Source organism: Gymnoscopelus braueri, assembly GCF_963280865.1.
Source record: "Gymnoscopelus braueri genome assembly, chromosome: 23".
Taxonomy (NCBI): Eukaryota; Metazoa; Chordata; class Actinopteri; order Myctophiformes; family Myctophidae; genus Gymnoscopelus; species Gymnoscopelus braueri.
This window is the reverse complement of record NC_137625.1, coordinates 4,365,143-4,390,554: the sequence shown is the minus strand read 5'-3', so window position 1 is coordinate 4,390,554 and position 25,412 is coordinate 4,365,143. Positions and strand designations below refer to the sequence as shown.

General features: G+C 43.1%; 1 protein-coding gene across 1 annotated transcript in view; it reads right to left on the bottom strand.

The window, feature by feature from the left end:
* iqsec3a (IQ motif and Sec7 domain ArfGEF 3a) overlaps nucleotides 1-25,412 on the bottom strand; it is a gene marked incomplete at both ends in the record, with an annotated part of 182,305 nt that overhangs the window by 135,301 nt on the left and 21,592 nt on the right. The window contains one exon of the mRNA XM_080420591.1: nucleotides 11,835-11,915. Within this exon, the coding sequence (XP_080276717.1) occupies nucleotides 11,835-11,915 (81 nt within the window). The remainder of the gene's footprint in view (nucleotides 1-11,834; nucleotides 11,916-25,412) is intronic.

Below are 25,412 nucleotides of genomic sequence, written 5' to 3'. Positions count from 1 at the left end.
GTGTGTGTGTGTGTGTGTGTGTGTGTGTGTGTGTGTGTGTGTGTGTGTGTGTGTGTGTGTGTGTGTGTGTGTGTGTGTGTGTGTGTGTGTGTGTGTGTGTGTGAAATATCGCTGATCCTCTAACCACTCTAGCCTCACTTAACCCCCACCTGTCTCAGACACTCTGTCAGAACATCCTACTGGTATATTTTTCCCCTGGGGATATTATAGCTGTAGCTATTATAGCTGTTATAGTATGTTGTACTCATTCTCTGGAACCATCTCCCCAAAAGGGTTTTAGTGTATTCACTTGAAAATTGGGGAACTTCCGACTAATGGATGAAACGTGTAAAGCGTTATAGATTAAAAAGAACCAAGGCACTGGAGCAACTCTTGACAAATTTAAGCCTTTCATTGAAGAAGTACAAAGAAAGACACCATTTCGCACGATGGGCTGCACATCTTACTTCTGTGCCCTCTAGTTCCCATGACAACAGCACGACAAGCCCACTAGGTCACTTCCCTGAGCTGTGGCAGCCAGTGTTGCCATATCCACTTATTATAAGCAACTTTGGCCTTGTTTTTCTGTAAAGTCGCTTGTAAATATTGGTAGTTGCGGGTTATTGGTAGTAGCACCATGATGCGTTGTGAGCTTATAGAGCGGCTATATTCAAATAGCCAGAGTATACCGGTTTAAAGTGGTTAAATTGGTATCATTTTTATCCAAAGTTTTATACTAAGTTATCCCATTATGTTTATACTTTGGCAATGTTGTGCCAATGAAGCACTTTGAGTTGAATTGAGAAAAAAAGCAGTCTGACAGTGACTGCCACATAATGAGAAAGTAACAAAAAAAAGAAAGAAACAAAGTGATAAAGAAAGAAAAAAAGAACTGAAAACAAAGCAGAATGTAATTATAGTAACATTAAATTATCTCACAGTGATAGACAATAGTATAGGGTATTGAATGTAATACTACTACCCGGGTGTTTTCAAGGTTTTATGCGCATGTGAAGTTTAAACACGTGTTTACGTGCGTGAGTGTGTGCGCATCATGTAGTCCTGTTATCGTCCCCCCCCCCACCACGAGAGCCCCTATCTGTCTCGCAGCGTGACAAAGTGTTTTCAGCTGCGTCCTCGTTCGTCCTGAGTCACCTTTAACTTTTGGCCGACGGCGTGTCTTCACTAATTAGCGCCGTTCATTATCAATTCCCTGTGATTAATGGGAGTGAACGATACCTGAACTAGATGGCACAGCTGGACCTGTGGAGCCACCAAAGACAAATTAACTTCCCGCTGTAGGTCGCTAATGATCCGGTCTGAGAGGGTTTGAGTGTTTCTATAGGGCATAGCCATTTACTGGTTCCATCGTTCCAGACCGCATTCATTTTTCCCATAGAGATTTCCCAACATATTTATATTAATTATTTTAAGCCTAGAATCAAGCATCCAGGATCCTGGTGATTCATGACCATAAAACATTTGATTCTGTGAAAAAAAATATTTGAAAACCGCAAAACAAAAGGTATTTATTAAATATTGTATATCATATAATTAAATACTCACATTTTCTTCAGAATCAAATGTTTTATGGTCATGATTCACCAGGATCCTGGATGGATTGATTCTAAGCTTAAAATAATTAATACAAATATTTTTGGAAATCTCTATGGGAAAAATGGCGTCTGAAACAAAAAAAAAACAAACAGAAAATGGCCGCCACTGCTATGCCCTATAGCACTTCATATAGTATTGATCGCTAAGATCACTTACTGAAACTTTGTTCCTGCTTACTTTAGCCACTTAACCACGTGAACCTTTTACATGCCCTATTCTGGCGCGAACGTTTGGCAAAAATAACTGATCTACAAGCTCACGGCATGCCGCAACGTGGCGCTTTGTGGGCTTGCAGATCGGCAAACTTTCGTCAAAGACATGTGGTGAAGAGCTGGGGAACCCCAGTCTACCAAGAATAGGGTTCAAGTTGTTAAACACTCCATACGTAGTAAACATGACCAGGGGGTAGGCTCTGTACTTTTTTCACTTTACAGTCTACACTGATGTGTTGTGACAGCTTGTAGATTTGCTATTTTCAGCAAATGTTCCACCCAGAATAGGAATGCTAGTGTTCAAGAGACACATCACTTTTGAAACCTAGAGTCTTTATTCAGTAAAAAAAACAATCATGTTTTCAGCCCAAACGGCCTTAATCGGAATAGTTTTTCGTGAAAAATGTGAAGGCTTCACACTTAGCCTTCAATATGATCTGAACCACACCAACCAACCCTGTGAGGTTTCGTGACTTTGTGTCTTACACGGTTGGGGCTCTACCGCTGTGACAAAATCTGTCCACAGACAAACAGCACACAGACTCACAGGGTGAAAACGCAAGCAGTCACGCTGTCATGGTCATTTACACACGAGAGCATGACAAATACGTTTTTCACATTAAAACTATTATGCATATAGTTCGTGCCTCATTCACGCACGTTGATGATCCTTTATTTGCCGTACAAAAATAGACCTAGCTCCAAATACAAATAGTGTCTCTTTGCGTTTTGTGTGGATCTACTCACGACTCACACAACAGTTTGAACAAAATATATTTTAAGGGGTAATAATTAGAGAGACGTGAATGTATTAGAGACACCAATTTACTGTGACAATAAATAAAGTCAATTGTCATGCAAGCTCCTCCCGACAAACACAACCTGTGGCTTGTTAATGTCACATATGTACCCATTCCTCTGACACACGCACACGCGCACACACACACACACACACACACACACACACGCACACACACACACGCACACACACACACACACACACACACACACTAACATAACACCAACACATCACCTCATACACACATCATTTGCTTTCATTTCCGTCTGGATTCCAATCCAAGTCTTCAGCCAGGAGGGGCTAAAACTGAAAACCCATAGAGAGGCTTTGTGATCTCCACATGTAATTTCCTCTATGATGAGACAAGTCATTAAGGCAGCTTTCCTGAGCCAATTGGCATAGCGTATGTGCGTGCGTGCGTGCGTGCGTGCGTGCGTGCGTGCGTGCGTGCGTGCGTGCGTGCGTGCGTGCGTGCGTGCGTGCGTGCGTACGGTACGCAGCAGGTAGGGCTGTGTAAAGGTTGTTTCAGGCAGGGAGCGATAGCCATCAAGATGTCGGTCTTTTTTATTTTTCAGTGAGAGAGTGCAAGCTACAGCATGTGTTGAATGGACCCCTCTCTCTCACAGCAGACATTTTGTGTGCATGAGTGTGTGTTTTGACTAGGATTCAACAGCCAACCAATAGGACAGACGCGCCAGACTGTCACACTGGGGCGGAGGCATAGACAAATGTTTGGGTCCCATGCCGAATACCACTTTGGAGAGAGAGGACATTTGACTTTTAATATACCATGAACAAGCAAACCAGTCAAATGTAATATACAGTCCCACTGAAGCTCAATTGGTATAGGTGGTGAATAAAGCTAGCCTGGGATCCAGCCTGCTTCGCTACGTTCGGCGGACTTTATTTTCTCTCTTCGCTTCTCAGTCTGGAAAGCCTCCCATTGGAAGGTTTTGCAGAACTACACTGGAACTACATATGTTACGTTGGGCAACGTCGTTGCTGATTGGATGTTGTTCAAACGAATGACGAATCACAACGACCACACTGTTTTTTTGGTCCAGCCCCGCACCACAGACCAATCAGAAGCCCCAGGTTCGATTCGAACCTTTTGACATGTCCCGCCTCCCTTGGAGATAGGAGGCTTTCCAGACTGAGAAGCGAAGAGAGAAAAAAAAGTCCGCCGAACGTAGCGAAGCAGGCTGGATACCAGGCTAGAATAAAGCACCTCTAGAGAGAGAGAGAGAAAGCATTGAATGAGCAGTGAGAAAAGGAATGAATCTGGAAAGAGGAGGGAGAGAGAGAGAGAGAGAGAGAGAGACACAGACAGACAGACAGACAGACAGACAGACAGACAGACAGACAGACAGACAGACAGACAGACAGACAGACAGACAGACAGACAGACAGACAGAGATTAAATGTTTAGAATTTCTAGGGATGCCAGGTTGAAAGTGGTAAAACATTCGGGACACATCGCCTGCATAATTACCGATACCAATGTCGTCAAAACAAAGTCAAGTAATGGACGATATGTCGGCCGAACAACAAAGCAAAAAAAAAACTATATGAATGTTAATTCCAGCTTGCAGCAGCAAAAAGCTGTCTCACACAATGCTAATTGAAAAAGCGGCCACAGCCACACACCACCTTTTCCCCTATTCATCCACTCCCAAGCCTCCCAAATCCATGAGTTGATTATAGATCAGACTGAGTGAGTAACACTGTGTTTAAACCCTCCCTGTGGGATCCTTACTACCGCCTCCCGAGTGTCTGCTTTAACCCACTCAATCTGGGAACGCATCTGTGTCATTTTAGATGTCTTTGGCTATTCAAAAATAGCAGATATACAAGCTCATGAGCTTGTAGATCTTTTATTTTTTATTAAATAAATGGTGAAAATGTGTGCAAAGCTTTTTAATATTATTATATATATACATTTTTAACTCTTAAATCTTTGCTTCTGTATACAAATATTTTGAGACGGGGGGGGGGGGGGGGGATCCGTCGGACAAATACATATCATTTTGGGCGGGTCCTTGACATGAAGAAAGATTGAGAACCACTGATATTATATAGCGACATATTCAGATTCAGAAGACATTCAGGATTCAGAAGACGTTTGTAGAATCCCCAGAAGCAAAGGTTTGAGTTAAAAATGTTCGCTTTAAAAAACATCAAAGATTTGCACAAAGCTTCACGATTTTTCAAAAAGAGATAGCAGATCTACAAGCTCATAGCGTGGCACTCGGTGCCGCGCTATGAGCTTGTATATCTGCTATTTTTGAATAGCCCAAATGATAAAATAATGGTTATAGCTTAAAAAAAAAAAGAAATGACACAGTATGGGTTCCCGGATTCTATGGGCTACAAGCCTGACAACAGAGAGTCTGGACCGTCAAGGTGAGTCTCTCATCTCCGTGAGGTCCTCATTAAAGAGCCGGCGTGACAGCCACAGATCTCCCACTTCACTTCTCTGTGACATCTGCTGCTCCTTCTTCTTCCCGAGTAACACCAGGTCCTTTCTTTGTCCTCAGTGGAGCGATGGCGTTGCTCCACTTTCAGCGATGCCAGATTTTAGTGAGAGAAAATGCTATTTTGTCCTTCCCCTATACCGATTCCGTTACCCATAACTATAGCGTATCGGTCCCGATCCGATACCGGTGTGTAATTTAAACAAATCTAGGACAGTGGTTCTCAAAGTGGGGTCCAGGGACCATCTGGGTTCCTTGAGGAGGTTCCAAATGGACCCTTACAGGTCTGTAAGGAGAGTCTCAGAGTCTGAGTGTACAAATGCAACCAAATGGACCCTTTAAGGTAATTAAGCCCTATTTTATATATACAAAAATATCCAATAATATAGCCTATCTACAGTCCACAACTCATTATTTTAGAAAATGTGTGGAGAATTATTTAGAATATATTTATATATATATTTATTTTGACCCATTAAGACATGAGGCCGATTCTACAAATGCAGTAGTTCTAAAATGTACAAAAATAGCAGATGCACAAGCTCGCAGCTTGTATATCTGTTTAAATGCAAAAATCTAAAATGTCACAGATGCTTTCCCGGTTTTAATGGGTTAAATAATAGAATTTGCATCTGTATTGGGGAATGAGTGTGCACAAAGTTCTGATATAGTAAAGAAAGAAATCTAAACTTTTTAGTATAGTTGTATACTGTAAAATATATTGCAATAATAGTGCAGTGTTTACCCTATGCCAGGAGTAGACTTTTTAAAACAGAGTTACAAAGTGCTTCACACAGCTTTAAATATAAACAAGAAACAAGAAACATAAGAAAATAGCATAAAAGGATAGAAGCGTGTGTGAAACATAATAAAAGCGCATAGAAAGGAGAAAAAGACAAAACAGACTAATGAGGTCGTAAAAGCGAGCTAAGAAGAAGACAATCAATAGTTGCAACCCTATTGTGTGAAATGTAAAGGGCTATTACTTCATTGTGCAGGGATACAGTGGCAGCGGTGAACAAAATACACTATGATTCATCTCTTTTTGTGTGTTAATCAGGTCTTTTTGAGGGTGACTGCAGTTGACCTCTTCAATCACACGAGACAACAGGAGCCCACACACACACACTTGTATTTCACGAAGAAAGCCTTTTAATCACGTGGCTTGGTGCCAAACGGATACGTGACAGAGATGACGGGACTGACTTGGGGCAAAAAAAAAACATTTTTTTAATCCTTTTAGACCTGAAGCCGATTAAAAAAAGAAGCTCCTTCTAAATCCTAACCTATGTTTTCCGAAACAAGTAAACAAAGAAAATGTATACGTTGGCTATTCAAAAATAGCAGATTTACAAGCTTACTTTGCGCCGTGAGCTTGTATCTGCTATTTTTTTATACAAATGTGGACAATTTTTTAAATAAATGACACTGATGCTTTCCCAGATTGAAGGGTATACGAACCCTATCGGCTTTCCATGGTCTAAATGGGTTAATGCACGTTTTAATATGTACTATACTGTATATATTAAAACATAACCCCAACTTGGTCTCTGTCGGGTGGAAACCTCATATCGTTAGCCTCATATCGTTAGCCTCATATCATTAGCCTCATGTCATTTTTTGGCCTAATTGACATTTCTGCCTAACTCTACTCTCCTAACACCGCTGCTTCATTGCGCCATCTTTTTTTCTCGCATTCCTAAGCCAATAATTTGATGACCGACGGAAAGATGCTATTGTCTCCGGTAGGAGAATCAAAAAAGATCTTTGTGACCGCCGGTCATCAAATTATTGGTTTAGGAATACGACAAAAAAATCTCCATGAATTCAAGGCTTCATGGGGTGTGTAATTGATGGAAAATAAGTAATTTTTGGGGTGAACTTTAAAACATTATCCCAGCTGATCTTATGATGCCTGAAGCCAGTGGTGTGTTCTACCGTGTTACGCTGTATACGTAGTGTGAGCGTACAGCCCTCTACTAACCATTTCATCCATTGAAAACGCGCTAGCGTATCTCCACATGCACGTCGTGCAGGAAATGATTATGATTATCGTATCCCTCTGAAAAAACCTAGAACGCAACACTGCCTGAAGCTGCTGTCTGAGTCATTGTGGCGTGATGGCTGTGTGCCGTGTGTACCAAGCTGACACACTTACAGTACGCGCGCACGCACACACACACACACACACACACACACACACACACACACACACACACACACACACACACACACACACACACAGACACAGAGAGGGAGCCAATGTGCTGACCACTACCAAGCGGAAAACAGAGCATGCAACATTACAATTAAGTGCTTATTTTTTCACATGAACACAGATGTATTGCATGTGTCGACAACAAGACAAACCACCACGTTTCCAGCAGCAGAAGAAAAAGACCCTTAAAAAACTCTCTGTGATACACAGTGCGTGAGTGAAAGTGTCATGATGGCGTTATGTCATGTTACGTTATAGAAATATGTCGTCGTTGTTTAGTAGTCCTATACATGACGCTGTGAGTGACACTTGATGTGACCACGATGGGAGGGGCTTAGGCCTGCTGAGCAAGGTGGGGGGCGGGGCGTGAATGAAGCATGAGACACCGTGTGGTGGAGGGGGGGGGTGCGGTGACAAGTCATGTTACGTGTGATGTCATGTGGCGAAGTCATGTGAAACAGATGATCAACCAATCACTGACAACGATACGGAGGGAGGGTAGGAATCAACGACAGAATACCACTTTCAATAGAGACAACGTTAATAAATAAAAATAAACGTCTCGGCAAGCTGGCTTTGTGGTTTTGTTTTGTTTTTTAATATCCCCAGAGAGTTCCGTTTTGAAGTGGCTTTGCTTCGGGGTGTGGGTTTGGTGGTTGAGGAAGAGTTATGCCTGGCTTATCCACTTAAACCCCAGCATCCATATTGTGGGGAAAGCTTTCGCAGGGAAATAGTAGATCGACAAGCTCACAACAGAGAAATCTTTCCCCTCAGTAACAGAAAACAGAAAATACACCAGTATATAGTGTCCTGAGGGACCATATGGGGTTTAAGTGGTTATACTGCGTTGTACGATGGTGTCGCCAACACAAGCATGCCGATAATTAGCCGACCTACAAGCTCACGACGACGATGTCTCCGATGTGACAACGGCGTGAGCTTGTCGGTCCGCTAAATTTGGCGTACGACTAGGGCTGTCACGCTTACAACATTTGGACATTGAACATTGGACCATATGAATCAGAATTTAATTTCTGTTTGCCTTTTAGGCTCTGTAAAAAAAAAATTGCACTGGCCAGATATGACAAATAACTGATATATACAAACACAAATATTTTTTATATTTAAACAAATATATATATACAGCAAACATAAAAAAATAGCTTATCTTGTAAGATTGTAGATCTGCTAATTTCACTATTTTCTGAAAATGTTTGAAAACGTATGAAACTTTTAAACATAGAAACGATTGATTAATAATTGTGACAGGCTTAATACGTACAACACCGTCATACGCGGGAGCATAAATCAGAATTTTCCTTCCTCAAAAGTGTTTTGAGGAGACTAGCAGAGACCTTCTTCTGTGATGCACTTGATTTGCAGCTAGCTAATGTTCCCTAAGCACAAAGCAATCACCTAAACACAACAGACGCCAAACAACTTCTATCAAGCAAAGTTCAAGTCTCTGACCTCTCATCGATCCCCCCCCCTCCCATTTCCCCCTGGGTTTGATTCTAGGAGAGTATCCCCCGTTCCATTTTAACGAGGGCTCCTGGATCCTACGCTCGTATTTAATAAAGCGGACACTGCAGAACGTACCCGGCTACGAGTTACTCACCAAACATCTGCAGTCTGACATTTCATCTGATTAATGAAGCGCATTCTTCGAAGCGACAAACTAAGCCTGTTCAGTTGTGAGTTCATCACTCCCTGTCAGTGTTGCCAGATCTTTCAAGAGAAACAAGCGTAGAGGTCTATGAAAACAAGCCCAAAAGATGCGACTAGGCTAAGTTGTACCACTTTACATCAGATATTTGAAAATAGCAGATCTTCAAGCTCACAACGTGTCGCATCGCGCATTGTGAGCTGCTATTTTCAAAAATTATTGAAAAAAAGGTGAATTTTGAATAATATAAATCTTGTAGGGGGTCCCTGGCAGAACATTTTTTCAGATGGGGGGGTGGGCGGTCCGCGGCCATATATCTGGGGGTTCTTCACATGAAAAAACAACATTAGTATAAACAAGCCAAAATAAGCAACTACACTTTTGATACAAGCCCAAAAAACGCTGCAACTGCCAACGAATACAAGCAACTTTAACGAAATTCAAGCCCAATGTCGCTTATAATAAGCAGACATGGCAACACAGCTCCCTATCCTTCTGTCTTGCTGCAACCCCCCCATGTAGGTACTTCAATTCACTTCAGGCCTTGGGAGGTTTTTAAAGTGTGATTTTGTTGACGCGCTTTTGGTCCACAAACGCTTTGCCGCTTATTGTGTCCAACCATGCAGGGGGCAGCGTTCCAGCGTCAATACATTCGCTTCTCTTGCGGTGAATTCCTGCCAAGACCCTGACAATGTCACCGTTTGATTCTGTGAAATGCGCCACAATTAGCAACCAAAAGAGTCTTCGGCGGGAGGCTTAATTGCTATGGATGTTCCTCGGCCCAGAAAGACAGACGCAGTCATTTTCAAACATTTATTCTGCGGAGGAGGTAAGGAACGTTTGTATAAACGCAGCCTAAGTGGAGTGAACAAACAGAAATCTGGCAGGTACATTGTGTGTGATGATGTGGGAGGATAATGACTAATCTAACTCCCAACACGACTATTTTGCTTGTTGTATTTGTTTGGTTCTTGTTGAGAAAGAAGAACAAATGACCTTCATTGCTTTACACAGTATATATTTTTTGACAATATGTCATTAAAAGTTCATTGCCTTTTCATGAAATATACAGCAGGCAGATTATGTGAAAATTCACTCGTACTCTTGTACAGAGATGTATGCAATGCAATGATATAATAATTAGCCGAATCACAACATTTGCCGGTGTCAGCTTGAATGGTTACGGGGCATATAAAAACCATAAAAACGGCATCATTACATTTCTCTTTATATACTCTAAAAGATACAGACAGACAGAGGCTCAAGGACTCGACTAATGATCACTAAATGGAATATTGCTGTGACTGATGTGGAGTGTGACTGTGATCTTAAAAGGATCCCTGGCTAATATAAGCCATATGCCTTATAATTAAATTGCCCTCTATAACTAAAATGTAAAATGAAAAAACACCATATATATTGAATTTCTTTTAGAAACAGCTAATCTTTCACTCAAGGGGGACAACACCCGTCGCAAGTTGATGATGTCATTTGTCCATGTGTGGTCCAGCCCTATGGAATGTGTGGAATGCATGTGCTAATGCAAACATATTTAAAATATTGTTTTGATGCTGTTGAAGTATGTATGAAGTTGTTTTTTATTAGCAGGGCTGGTATTGAGGCATATAAGGCTCAATAGCCAGGGGTCACTTTAAGGATTTATCTTGATACTGTGTATAACAAATATGACAACATTCCATCCAGGGGCAGAAGATTATCTTTTAGATGCACCTTGGATTCTTTCATGATTAAACCCTCCTGGGTCAACCGGAACCAAAGTCCCAGCTGACGCAAATGAATGATATTCAGTTCTTGCATTTCTCTCTGATGACCTAAGCTTAATTAGCTCAGACTGCAGGTGAAACCCCATTTGTTTCTCAAATCTGATCTTTAGGGCTAGATGTCCACATAATTGTTATATGCAAGTGATTGTAATACGTACATATGTAATACGTATTTGGTGGCCATTTTGGATTGATGCCAATTAAACATATTTTCTGCAACTAGGATGTCTTAGGACTTTTAGTACGGTGTTCTGGACACCTCAAAGAAATGATGTATGGTGAAAAAAAATCTGTTACAATTACTTTGATGTGAAACGCTAGTTTTCCTGGACTAATAAGAGCTTCCTATTTCATCTATAGTGACATCACATAAGAGCTTCCTATTTCATCCATAGTGACATCACATAAGAGCTTCCTATTTCATCCATAGTGACATCACATAAGAGCTTCCTATTTCATCCAGTGACATCATAGAAGAGCTTCCTATTTCATCCATAGTGACATCATAGAAGAGCTTCCTATTTCATCCATAGTGACATCACATAAGAGCTTCCTATTTCATCCAGTGACATCATAGAAGAGCTTCCTATTTCATCCATAGTGACATCACAGAAGAGCTTCCTATTTCATTCAAAGTGACATCACATAAGAGCTTCCTATTTCATCCATAGTGACATCACAGAAGAGCTTCCTATTTCATTCAAAGTGACATCACATAAGAGCTTCCTATTTCATAGTGACATCACAGAAGAGCTTCCTATTTCATAGTGACATCACATAAGAGCTTCCTATTTCATAGTGACATCACAGAAGGGTGGTGTCAGAGAAGATAATTGGTAAGCCCCCCCCCTACCCACGCGAAGGCCTTATAAACCACTTCAAAATGGACACAGCAACTGGGGTAATTGTGTTGCCTACGGTAACCACTGTGGCGCCATAAATAAATAACGAGATACATGGTGACTTTGCTGCAATTAACGATTAAAAGAAAGGAGAGAACAAATTGGTTAAAAAGAGGGAGGGGGGAGGAGGAATACATTAGCGGTGGGTGTGAGGAGGAGGGGGATGCAGGCCAGGGGTCTTACCTCGGGACGCAGGCTGTGGAGGTCTCTCCTTCAGGGGCCTCCGGGGCCGGGCAGCAGAACTGATGGAGAACCGTCTGGTTGCTGTTGGACAGAACAGAGAGAAATCAGAGCGGGTACAGCCATTGACAGCCCATGACAAGACTTGCCAGAATATGGAGAAGCAACACCATCAGACTTCACACTCCACCCTACTGTATGGCTGTGAGAGCTGGATCACTCACAGCGGACAGCCGGACACTGAGCGCAGGATACGGGCCTTCGAAAACGAGTGCTACAGAAGGATGCTACATCATATACAGAACACAGGACAAATGATTACGTTAGACAGCTAGTTACCACCCATGCTGGAGAACAGGAGCCTCTACTCTCAACAGTAAAACGTTGTAAACTGGCCTGGTACGGTCACGTCACAAGGCATACGTTCCTGTCAAAGACCATCTTACAGGGGACAGTAGAGGGAAAGCGAAGAAGAGGCAGGCAGAGAAAGTCCTGGATGGACAACATCAAGGAATGGACTGGCTGCATGCTTCCAAACCCTGCTAAAGCACAACAGAAGATCGAGAGCGCTGGAGATACCTGACTGCCCAAGCATCCGCCATGACACCCCTACAGCCCCCTAGGCCATGGGATGAGTTTGAGAGACCATTAGAGACCAACCCATGTCAGATGTTTTTGCACCTGATACCGTTCCACATTTTGGAGAGCCCAAGACCGCCGATTACTGGTGTTTCTTGTGACCACGTTTTGTTAAAAGTGGTTAAAAGTCAGGACATCATTGCAGCCCCCGATGTGTGACCTACAGTATATGCAAACAGAATCAGTATTGTTGTCAGGCTCTAACAATACAGATTTTAGGTACAAACAAAGGGTCTTAAATAATAAATAGAGCCATCCTCCTCCTCAGCCTGAACGCGGCCTGCGGGGAATGGTGACATGCTAATTGGATAATGGTCTGAAAGGTTCACTGGAGCCCGGAACGCATTGACATTTGTTTTTGTGTTGTCAATAACAAAACAAAAACAATTGCAGGTTCACACATACAGAGGTTCAGAGCTGGCCAAAAAGAAAATGGCTGGTTGCCATTACTTTCACCACTCACTCACTCATATCACTCACTCACTCACTCACTCATATCACTCACTCACTCACTCACTCACTCACTCACTCACTCACACACACACACACACACACACACACACACACACACACACACACACACACACACACACACACACACACACACACACACACACACACACACACACACACACACACACACACACACACACAGTGCAGTCAGACAATAGGAAAACAGCCAGTTACAGAGTGCCTAGACGGCAGAACGTTGTAACATACAATACAGTTGACATACTTGTCAGACAACAATCATGGATAAAGGAAACAATGTGCGGAACCTGTGCTGTGATGTGTATACAATGGAAGTCCCACCTTATAGACACTCTCTGGCATTAGGTCGTGACCAGGCTTTTCTCCCCGGAGATGAGAACAGGCTGGGGAACGAGGCTAGAGGTGTGGACTACACGTAGACATGAATGAGGCTAGGTGTGGACTACACGTAGACATGAATGAGGCTAGGTGTGGACTACACGTAGACATGAATGAGGCTAGGTGTGGACTACACGTACATATGACTGCGACATGGTGGTTTCAAATGTTTTTTTTAGCCCATGTAGTGGAAGGCCACTTTGCAGAAAACCACTCAGCGCTGCTGGTGTGAATTCAGTGTTAAGACTTCAGATGCACTGATCCAAAGGGGTGACAAAACATGGATTTTTATAAAACTGCAGGTGATTCATTTGCGCACACGCACCCACACACCCTCGCACTGCTCTCTCCCCTCCACTCGTCCCTTAAATGTCCCCACCACACCCTGACACCTCTGTCCTCCACTCGTCTGGCGTCTCTGTGAACACACACACACACACCGCGCACACGCGCGCACACACACACACACACACACACACACACACACACACACACACACACACACACACACACACACACACACACACACACACACACACACACACACACACACACACACACACACACACACACACACACACACACACACACACACACACACACACACTCGTTCCAGGGTCTAAAGGCATGCTGGGTAAAATGCACAGTGGGGAGTTTGTTCAATTACTCTTGCTGTCAGAAGACCTTTCTAATATAAAAAGACCAGTGGTGTTCTGTTCTCTCCTCCATGGACTCCCTGGAAGGGGAAAAGGAGAGAGAGAGAGAGAGAGAGAGAGAGAGAGAGAGAGAGAGAGAGAGAGAGAGAGAGAGAGAGATCCTCTTTTCACACATCTTTCCATCGCTCTTTCTATCATCCCCACTTCTGTTGGCTTTCGATCTCCTGCCCTATTCTCTCTCCCTCACCTCATCACGCACACTCTCTCTCTCCCTCTTTCTCTCTCTCTCTCTCTCTCTCTGCCTCTCTCTCTGCCTCTCTTCCTTCCTCTCTCTCTCTCTCCCTGCCTCTCTCTCTCCCTCTCTCTCGTCCCCTGGGACAGGGCACAGAAAACAGGAGGACCTGAGTGTCTTGTCTACGCCTAAAAACGTCCTCCATGACAATGGATTCGGGACTCTTGTCCCCGCTGGGCTCCCTTATTCCCAATTCTGTCAAGAAGCACAACTTCATCACACGTCTAGAGGGAGTACACACACATTTCTTCAGTGATTTTTCTCTAACCAAGTCCATTTGTTTTGGACAAACTACTGTAGTCCAAAGCGAAGGGCTCAGGTGATTCTTATAACCAGAAGGTTCTGAAGATCCGAATGATCTCAGATTGTCCTCTGTGTCCTTGAGCAAGACAAGTCAACTACTTCAGAAGGTTCACCATCCACTCACATGACAATCAATAGAGTATAGTGCGTACCAAAATAAATCCTGAAGGGGGCGTCAACAAGTGTCATTTGGTAGCGCGGACATCTTGGTGGGCACAATAGAATATTGATCACAATTAAAGCCTCACTCCAATGAAGATGAAAAAAAAACACACATGAAGATGCAAAAACCCTGCCTGCAAAAAATCCCCAGGTCTCAGTCTCTCAATTGAGACACTGACCTTTGATTAAGCTGCTCAACCATGAAGTTAACAACTATCAACCTGGTGTCCCTATTTGGGTATTATGTCATTAAAGGCGAAAATCTTCAAAACATTTTAAAAATGTAAAAAAAATAATTAAGATGTTAAAATGTGTTACAAATATCTCAAATAGCCGATCTACAAGTTCACAATGTGTCACAATGAGACACGTTGTGAGCTCGTAGATCGGCCATTTCGAGTTTTAAGAAAATCTAGACCGATGTGTTATTTTGCAAACAAACAAACAAACAACCAACCACACGAATAGACATGATCGATTACAACACCCTGTCATGAAACTGCTGCAGGCATAGTGAATGTGTTCTTTTATCGAATTATGTCACTGTGTGCGTGCGTGCGTTCGTGCGTGCGTGCGTGCGTGCGTGCGTGCGTGCGTGCGTGCGTGCGTGCGTGCGTGCGTGCGTGCGTGCGTGCGTGCCTGCGTGCCTGCCTGCCTGCCTGCCTGCCTGCCTGCCTGCGTGCGTGCCTGCGTGCGTGCCTGCGTGCGTGCCTGCCTGCCTGCCTGCGTGCGTGCGAGCGTATGACAAAAAGTGCTGGGAGGCCCGAGAAGGCTAATTAATTCCCATTGTTAATGGCTCTTTTTTATTGTGTTCGCCTTAATGGCCATGACACCACTGTGGCCATTTTTTAATAGGACCAGAGCACAGATGGTCACATGGGACAGATTAGTCACTCGCCACGGAACACCACTAGAGCCATTTGTTTACACACGGCTAAAACTAATACATTTTATGCCCAATAAACACAACAAAAAGAACCGAAATGATGAAATATGTTGTCCTATTCAGTTGATATTCTCATATTTCAGTGATGTTGCCTTAATAGCATTTTCTATTTATTTGCAAAACATGAGTTATAGGCCTAAAACGACTTCATAAACATGCACAGACTTCATCACACATCTCGCAAATTTTCCTGAAGTGAAAACAAAGACTGACGTTCTCTCTCACTGCCCTGCTGCGGGTACTTTATGCAACACCACTCTTGTAGAAATGATTCATCATTATAGCAATGTTTAAAATAAACACCCTAGAATATGTTGTCAGGGGCATTGTCAAGAGCAATAGGTCTTGTACAAATGAAATGTTTCATCGTTAGCAACGCAAAAATAAACACCCTAGCCTAGAATACATTGTCTGGGGCACTTTCAAGAGCAATAGGTCTAAAGGTGGCTCTCCACCCAAAGGACTACTTCAGACTACTTCTTTTGCCAACAGACTAGCAGTCTGTTGGAAAAAGTTCTGCACAAACTGTCGGCAGACGGCACATTGTTGTGCACATGCGTTAGAGGAAATCAGATGACATAACTCTCCACACCAGGAGGCGGCGGTAGTCTGAGTTGATCGATCGGTATATGAATTATGAGTTGAGAATATGGTATCTAGTTCAAATGTGCAACGGGCAATGTCTCTGGCTTATTTAGGCTTGCTTCTGCACATTACATTACATTACATTACAGTCATTTAGCAGACGCTTTTATCCAAAGCGACTTACAATAAGTGCATTCAACATAGGTAGGGAACGAAAACTACTAATCACCAGAAGTCTTTAGTGCATTATCTGCAAAAACAAGCAACCAAGAGTATACCTAGCGCTAAGGTAAAAGTGCAATATATCAGCTACCTATTTCCTTAAACAGATGAGACAAAATAGCTAAATCAAATGAGCATGAGCTAAAACAAATAAGTGAATCAACTAAACAAGATCCAATAAACAATCCAATAATCCAATAAACAATACAGCAATAGAAAACAAGCGTTCGTACAACTAGTTAACAACAAGTAGGTCAGGCAGAGAGGAAGGGTAGTGTTTCCTGAAGAGGTGAGTTTTCAGCCTGCGGCGAAATATGGGCAGTGACTCTGCTGTCCTAACATCAGTGGGAAGTTCATTCCACCACTGTGGGGCCAGAACAGAAAAGAGTCGTGACCGTGTGGATCGGCCAGAAGGACCCTTGAGTGACGAGGCAATCAGTCGCCCCGAGGTGGCAGACCGAAGTGGTCGGGCAGGGGTGTAGGCATCGACCATAGCCCGGAGGTAGGAAGGAGCTGTTCCTTTCACTGCCCTATAGGCTAGCACCAGGGTTTTGAACTGGATGCGAGCCGCTACGGGGAGCCAGTGTAGAGAGCGGAGAAGGATGGTTGTGTGGGAGAACTTGGGGCGGTTGAACACCAGACGAGCCGCAGCTTTCTGAACAAGCTCCAGGGGTTTGATGGCAGATGCCGGAGCACCAGCAAGGAGGGAGTTGCAGTAGTCCAGGCGGGAGATGACGAGAGCCTGGATGAGCACCTGGGCTGCCTTCTCCGTGAGGAAGGGGCGAATCCTCCTGATGTTGTAGAGCAGGAATCTGCAGGACCTCGTCACTGATGCGATGTTTGCCGAGAACGTCAGTTGATCGTCCAGGGTCACACCCAGATTCTTCGCAGTCCGAGTTGAGGTCACCACAGCATTATCAATGGTGATGGCCATGTCTCGGTGCGGACAGCCCTTCCCCGGGAGGAACATCAGCTCGGTCTTGTCCAGGTTGAGCTTCAGGTGGTTTGTCGACATCCACTCCGAGATGTCAGCCAGACAAGCAGCAATGCGTGTCTCCACCTGGGTATCAGAGGGGGGGAATGAGAGGATTAGCTGGGTGTCATCGGCATAGCAGTGGTAGGAAAAGCCATGGGAGTGGATGACAGCACCCAGAGATGTAGTGTAGAGAGAGAAAAGAAGAGGACCCAGAACCGAGCCTTGGGGAACCCCAGTTGTGAGCCTGTGTGGTTCTGACACAGACCCTCTCAGCATCACCTGGTAGGAGCGACCCGTCAGGTAGGATGCAAACAGGGAGAGTGCAGAGCCTGAGACACCCATCCCCTCGAGGGTGGAGAGGAGGATCTGATGGTTCACCGTGTCGAACGCTGCAGACAGGTCCAGGAGTATCAGAACGGAGGAGAGAGAGTTCGCTCTAGCGGCATGGAGCGACTCCGTCACTGCCAGGAGGGCAGTCTCTGTCGAGTGACCCACTTTGAACCCAGACTGGTTGGAGTCCAGGAGGTCGTTGTTTTTGTGAGGAATATCTTCCAGAGAAAAAAGAGATCTGTTCCAACAGAGATTTTTCCAGTTGTGCACCAGTAGCAGACGAGAGGTGTACTCTACTCTATCATCAGTCGTCCACCTGATGATGCCCACCACCTCCTCCATATCAAGTTCATCTACTGAAAAGCGTTGCTTTAATCGAGGCGGGGTGTTAAGGATGGTGAGGCCTGGGCGCTCAGAGAAAGAAGGGGTAAAAATAAGTGGCTAATTTTTTTTACTTAAGTCTGGTCCGTCCGTTGAACACACGTCAAAAACTACTGTCAGGATTGCTGTTGAATTGGGTGGATACTTGCATGCACCGCGGCGAACGAACCCACTACTGATTATGGTGAACCCCCAACCCCTTTCATCTAGTGCCACCCTTATTAGGCCAAAATGTCCAATCGATTTTGGTTTTACAGGCCCTTTGTAGCTACTTAATTATGGTACTTTATATTAATTCACTTCAGAGATGCTGCTGTTGTTTAGGCTACAATCCTTCACAGTGCCCCCAATTCTGGCACTAACACAACTTCTAAAGTCTGTTGTTTTAAGGAATTTTATTTTTATCCCCACCAGTGAAAGCATGGCGGGTCACAGAAATCACTTTGCTCTAAGGCACTGCTCGTTTTTTATACTAGTCAAAAGTCTGTTCTCATTGACCCTCCAATTGCTAGGGTCAGATTTGACCTGTTTTCAAGCTAAGATATGTTTTCTATATTTAACTTTTTTATGTTGCCGTTTTTATGTGTTTGTATTACGTCTGTTGTTTGTTTCTTTTATGCAGTGGTGGAAAGTAACTAAGTACATTTACTTAAGTACTGTACTTAAGTACAATTTTGAGGTATTTGTACTTTACTTGAGTATTTCCAATTTCCAATACTTTTACTTCTACTCCACTACATCTCAGAGGCAAATATTGTACTTTTACTCCACTACAATTATTTGAAAACTTTAGTTACTAGTTACTTTTCAGATGTAAATTATGATATAATGAAACATACATTAACCACTTTAACCCTATTTTGTACATAGGCTATTTGAAAATAGCCGATCTACAAGCTCACAACGCGTCGCGATGCGACGCGTTGTGAGCTTGTAGATCTGCTATTTTCAAATATTTAGTACTTTTACTTTTGGTACTTTAAGTACATTTTGATGCCAATACTTTTGTACTTTTACTCAAGTAAATTTTTTATTCTGGACTTTTACTTGTAACAGAGTACTTTTATATTGCAGTATTGGTACTTTTACTTAAGTAAATAATTTGAGTACTTTTTCCACCACTGCTTTTATGTGGAACTTTTTATGCTGCCGTCATTCAAAATGGTCACATTTTGAATGTTTTTCAGAGCCGTTATCCACTGTTACCACTGGTTAAAGTGGTATTGAGTAGGGTTGTGATCATGAACTGGAGGAACCGAAACCAACATTGAGGAGCCGGAATCGGTTCCATCACATTTGGAACAGTTTCCGGAACCGTTTTTATCACACCGTCAGAGCTGGTATGTGGACTTCACGTCTGCTGTACAATTACAATACCGTTGGTTCTCAAACTTTTGAATTTCAAGGACCCCCATAACTCTGAGAGTGTACACATATGTACCAAATAAGGGTCCATTTGGTTCCGTTTGTACTCTCTCAGAGTTACAGTCCTGTAAGTTTTTATTTGGAACCCCCTTGGACCGTTAGGACGGAATCGTTAAAGTTGTACAATGCAGAATCACAAATAACGATTTTTAGCAACCTCTGCTGGTCACTACCGTCACTGCATACAATTTCCGTAGTCCTCGATTACCCAGAATTCCATTAGTTTTCACCGGAAGCCGGAAGCGTTTCAAAAAGCGATCTTTTAATTGTTTTATACTATCTGCGGATCGTTTCTCTTAGCCAGTGGAGCATTAGTTACCATGAGCTGTGCTTTCTTTTTCTGTTCTTTTTCGATCTTCCAATCCTACATTCTCTTAAAATCAGCGTGAGGTTCCTTTTTGTTATTAGCGCGGTAGTTCCTGGCCAAACAGGAAACCGTTGCGGTAGTTCGTCGGCCAGGACGTCGGCCACGACGTCATGACGTTGGTCAGGAACGTCATTTTCCCGGGAAAGTCCCCCCAGTCCACGTTCAATAGAAAATATATAAATAAAAGGCTTCCGGGGGTGAAATTCATGGAGTGGGTGTTGTGAAACTTTTGCCACTCACAAAAGATATACAATTTAACTTTAGTTTTGTTGAAAACGTTACCTAGTATGCCTTTAAGGAACCGGAATCGTTAAAAAAGGATCCCAACCCAAGTATTGAGGGACCCAAGCTACACTTGATTTATTGATTAAATAAATCCAAAAACAAGAGCATATTAAAGAAAAACACTTTTTCTTCTGCCTTTACCCAAAGTCATTCTTTACTTTTGATTCCTGTCTTGGGATTTTCTCTCTCCCCTTCCTATATCGAAGATCACTCCATCAATTATTTTAATAACCCTTTTCCTCTACCCTACTGAATAAGTATAGCACAGGGAACGAGCATATAATATCTAATAATTACAAGTCTTACTCTAAGGGCATTCCCTCCAATCATCCGAGCCCTCCTCCTATACCTCCAGTAGAAAGGGAACTGGAATCATCCGTAATGGATTGGTTTCTCTAGGGAGGATTTCTAAAGGGCACAGCTTTTCAAAAGCAGCAGCTGAAGACGGAACTTCCATCCTGTCCAGTTGTCAACCTGAAAAACGCCTCTCATCACAAACGGTGGTTTTGATCGCGTATCGATCTACAAGCTCACAACACGTCGGCTATTTTCAAAGGATTTTTATACATGTTATACATTTGAACACTTGTGAAGTGGGACCTTCTGCATTATGAGTACTTTTACTCTTGGTACTTGAAGTATATTTTATATTTTGATGCAAATACTTTTGTACGTTTACTCAAGTACATTTTTAATACCGAATAACTTGTCCTTGTAACAGACCATTTCTACAATAGGGTATTGATACTTTTACTTAAGTAAAAAATGTGTGTACTTCTTCCATCACTGATCACAAACCACTTGTAGTAATATTTACACTTGAGTGTGTGTCCTTACCATATCAATGTCAAATTAATAGAACAATGCATTGCACACAGACAGACACACACACACATGCGCGCGCACACATACATGCATGCAGTGGTGCAGTGCTCATTGCATGTGGTACCATGGCGAACCGCCAGTCTTTTGAGCAGGAGCATGCGCACGCACATGCACGGAGAGTGTGTCTACCTCGCGTATCGATCACGCTGACCAACGCTTACAAAAGCTGCCGAGTGTCAACAGCGTGAATTAACACAGGAATGACTCTGGCTGGATGCATATCAGTGGTCCATTGTGTGACCTGCTAAGTACTCTAGCTATAGGCATACTGTCAGATGTACTGAAGCAGTCCAAAGAGAACGTTTGGATAACAAACAAAAGGATGATGGATTCACGAACTAGCCTAAATTAGGACGTCTGCCAGGTAAAAACTAGTCACTTCCTATACAAACATGTTTCCTATACTACTTATGCACTCATAAACCTGAGTAAAATGTATCACACATTATTCAAGTAAAATGTATGCGCGTGCGTGCGCGCGACGTGCGCGTGACGTCATTAAAATAGCGTCCCACCAGTTGAAAAATCACCACTACAACACGCACGCACACACGCACGCACAGCCGCACGCACCCACACACGCACCCACGCACGCTGATCAAACAGCGTGTGATGATGTGAGCGTTCCAGATCAGACTGAAACTGCACTGACCTGCTTTCTGCCGGTCCAGGCCACTGGGCTCAGTTCACCTCGTGGCCGTAAGCACATAATGCCTCCTATAATAAATCTATAAGCTTTTATAAGCCCTTCCCACACTGTGGCTTCTGTTTGAGGGAAGAGGGTTAATCCGCACACAGCGATCAGTGCGTTTTGTTTTAACTTCTGCTCTGTAATGTGTTTGTCGATGCGTTCCTCCTTCGCGTCGCACTCAGCTGCATCGTATCAATAGCACGGCCACGCTCATTCCGTTTGTCTTAAGGCACAAAGATCGGTGAATAATGTTATGATATACTTTTGAGCAGTGGTGGAAAAAGTACTCAAATGTTTTACTTAAGTAAAAGTATCAATACTGCAATGTAGAAAGTAAAAGTCTGGAATTCCAAATTTACTTACTTTAGTTTACTTTACTTACTTACGTAAAAGTACAAATGTATTGGTATCAAAATGTACTTAAAGTACCAAAAGTAGAAAGTACTCATTATGCAAGGTACTGTACTACATATGACACATGGTGTCATATGTATAAAATGTATTAAAATATTTTGAAAATAGCTGATCTATTAAAATTTTGGCCATTTGAAAATAGCTCACAACGCGCCACGATGCGACGCGTTGTGAGCTTGTAGATCGGCACATTTCACTAGCTTAGGTCCCTCGCAAACATCTAATTTCTCTTTTGGGTCTTGAACTAAAATGTTTGGGAACCACTGATTTATAGAGCTACACTACTTGATTCTGCAAAGACGTTCTGGGGTTGTTTTGATTTAAATTCAAGGTTATTTGGTTCCCATTTGCTTGGAATAAGTACCTCAAGGTCAAAGTATGAATGGAACCCTGTCAAATAATTCACAACCATCTGTCACATCTAGTAATTTGATACTGTATAATATGACATGAGAATACTCATGGCAGTAAAAGCCATAGGAATAATGTTTAATCAACAACGACATGTTGAGTGATAATACTTCCATTTGGCAAATTGGCAGCAGCCCTTACAGGAAGAAGGTATTAGATCACTGTGTTTTACAAGCAAATAGAGACTCACGCACGCACGCACACGCACACACACACACACACACACACACACACACACACACACACACACACACAGACACACACACAGACACACACACACACACACACACACACACACACACACACACACACACACACGCACACACACAGGCTACTTTGAAATATCCGATGCTCATGTGGCCAATATAGTCGCTTCTTTTGGGCTTGTTTCCATACACCTAGTTGCTCATTTCTCACGCAAAATCTGGCAACACTGCCTCCAAGCATGGGGGCCCCGCCTGGCAGCCAGCCAGTCATCTTCCAGAGATATTTCGGTTGCTTTGCGCCCGCTGCGTGCGACGGCGTGCGTGTGCTTGTCAGATTCCACCCGAGGCGCTCACTGATGAGGGAAAGCCTCTCCTCTCCTCTCCTCTCCTCTCCTCGCAGATCGAATCATCGCGGCAGCAGCAGCGAAACGCACATTATAGGAGATGATGAATTATCTTCATTTGTTTCCTCTCTCTGAGATTAGATTGCAGAGCAGGAGGAGAGCGTTTCAGGGAGATATTGCAGTCAAGATGAGCAGCTGCAATCAGTGCTGCATGCGCACACACACACACACACACACACACACAGTGTGTGCGCATGCCATGTTTGTGTTTATACAGTATTGGTTTCTCAAAGTGGGGTCCGGGGACCCCCAGGGGTCCTTGGGGGGTACCAGGGGGTCCCCAGCAAAATTGGTTAATAACAATCAAATATTTTAACCGCTTTATCCATATTTTTTCCCTTGGCTATTCAAGAATAGCAGATCTACAAGCTCATAGCGCGACACGTGAACATTTGGACAAATCTTTGCATATATATTTTTTTAAAGAGAGCATTTGTACTCAAATCTTTGCTTCGGGGGGTCCCTGGAACAACGTATTTTGAGATGGGGGTCCGCGGCCGAATACATATCATTTTGGGGGTCCTTGACATGAAATATTTTGAGAACCACTGGTATACAGTACTCGTAATAATATACTTGTGAGGGCCAAATGTACCACAAGAAAGTAGAATTTGAGAAATGCATTGTGATATACGTTGTGAGAACCGCACCTGGTCCTCACAAGGAAAATGCTGAGTTATGCTTACAATTAGGACAATTAGATTCAGCTTGGGGTTAGGGTTAGGATTAGACATCTGGACTTTTATAGTTTTCCCTATTTTATACGGAATTGTGTGGTGACGTTACAGACTGCATCAGCTATTGTTCAGATATTTACAATGTCGTCCTAAAATGTTTCTGTCCTCACAAGTTTAACAATACAAGTAAGACGCGCGAACGCTGGAAGCGAACGCAGATTGACTGTGGCTGCTATATTTCAACCACACTGTAGTAGTGCACTCTGCCACACTCTGCCGGCTGTATACAGGCAGTGCAGCTGCTGGCATTTCAGCACGGAGTTTCGAGTCACATGGGGGCACGAGCCAATGAGAGCGTGAACACACACGGAAAGACCATAAATAAGGGACCGACACACACACAACCCAAGCACGGCGACATAGTAAGCGTTCGCAACAAACGTGTGTGCGTGTGTGTGTGTGTGTGTGTGTGTGTGTGTGTGTGTGTGTGTGTTAGGGGTGGGACGATATATCGATATCGCGATATATCGCGATACTTTCTCCCGCGATAACTAATCGATATACTGCCGAAAAATATCGATATTAAAAACTCTGTATTTGTGTAATGATGATTTTGAACTGTTTGGTGCTATTTTATGTGTTTATGAATTGAATACAAGGACTATCGTGATAAATCGTTGGTGAAATTTCATGCAATATATCGCAATATATCGATATTTTCAGATATCGTGATATATCGCTGGTGAAATTTCTTGCAATATATATTGAATATCGTGATATCGCAATATATCGAATATCGTGATATATATTGTTATCGTGGGCCTAATATCGTGATATATATCGTATCGTGAGGTACCCATATCGTCCCACCCCTAGTGTGTGTGTGTTTGTTTGCTTGAGTGCGTGCGTGCGTGCGTGACCCAGATGAGGCCAACATGAGTTAAGTTAGCGCACAGTGTGTTAATTTAATGCTGAGATTGTAAGAAATGGACCCTTGTGGTTTGACTGCATCTTTTCCTTCCTTTCTTTACAATAGAAAAGGTAGAAAGGTAGAGGAGCAGGGAGACAAAATACAACCACCCCAATTGTACAAATTATATTGTATTAACATACTGTACACTACCATACAGATTGAACAAAAGAAAATGTATTCATAAAAAAAAATGAATAAAATGTTGACATTTTTCCATGGACCATCTATAATTCTGCCATGGACCACTAGTGGTCCGGGGACCACTGGTTGAGAAACAGTGCTAGAATAATGTTTTTTTTTTGTTTTGTTTTGTTTTTGGTGCGTGTGCGTGTGTGTGTGTGTGTGTGTGTGTGTGTGTGTGTGCGAGTGCGCGTGCGTGCGTGTGTGTGTGTGTGTGTGTCACACTCATTTCAGCGAGGAGCCCTGAGCATCAGTGAGGAGATGAAGCAGAGACAGACGACAGGATGGAAGATAATGAGAA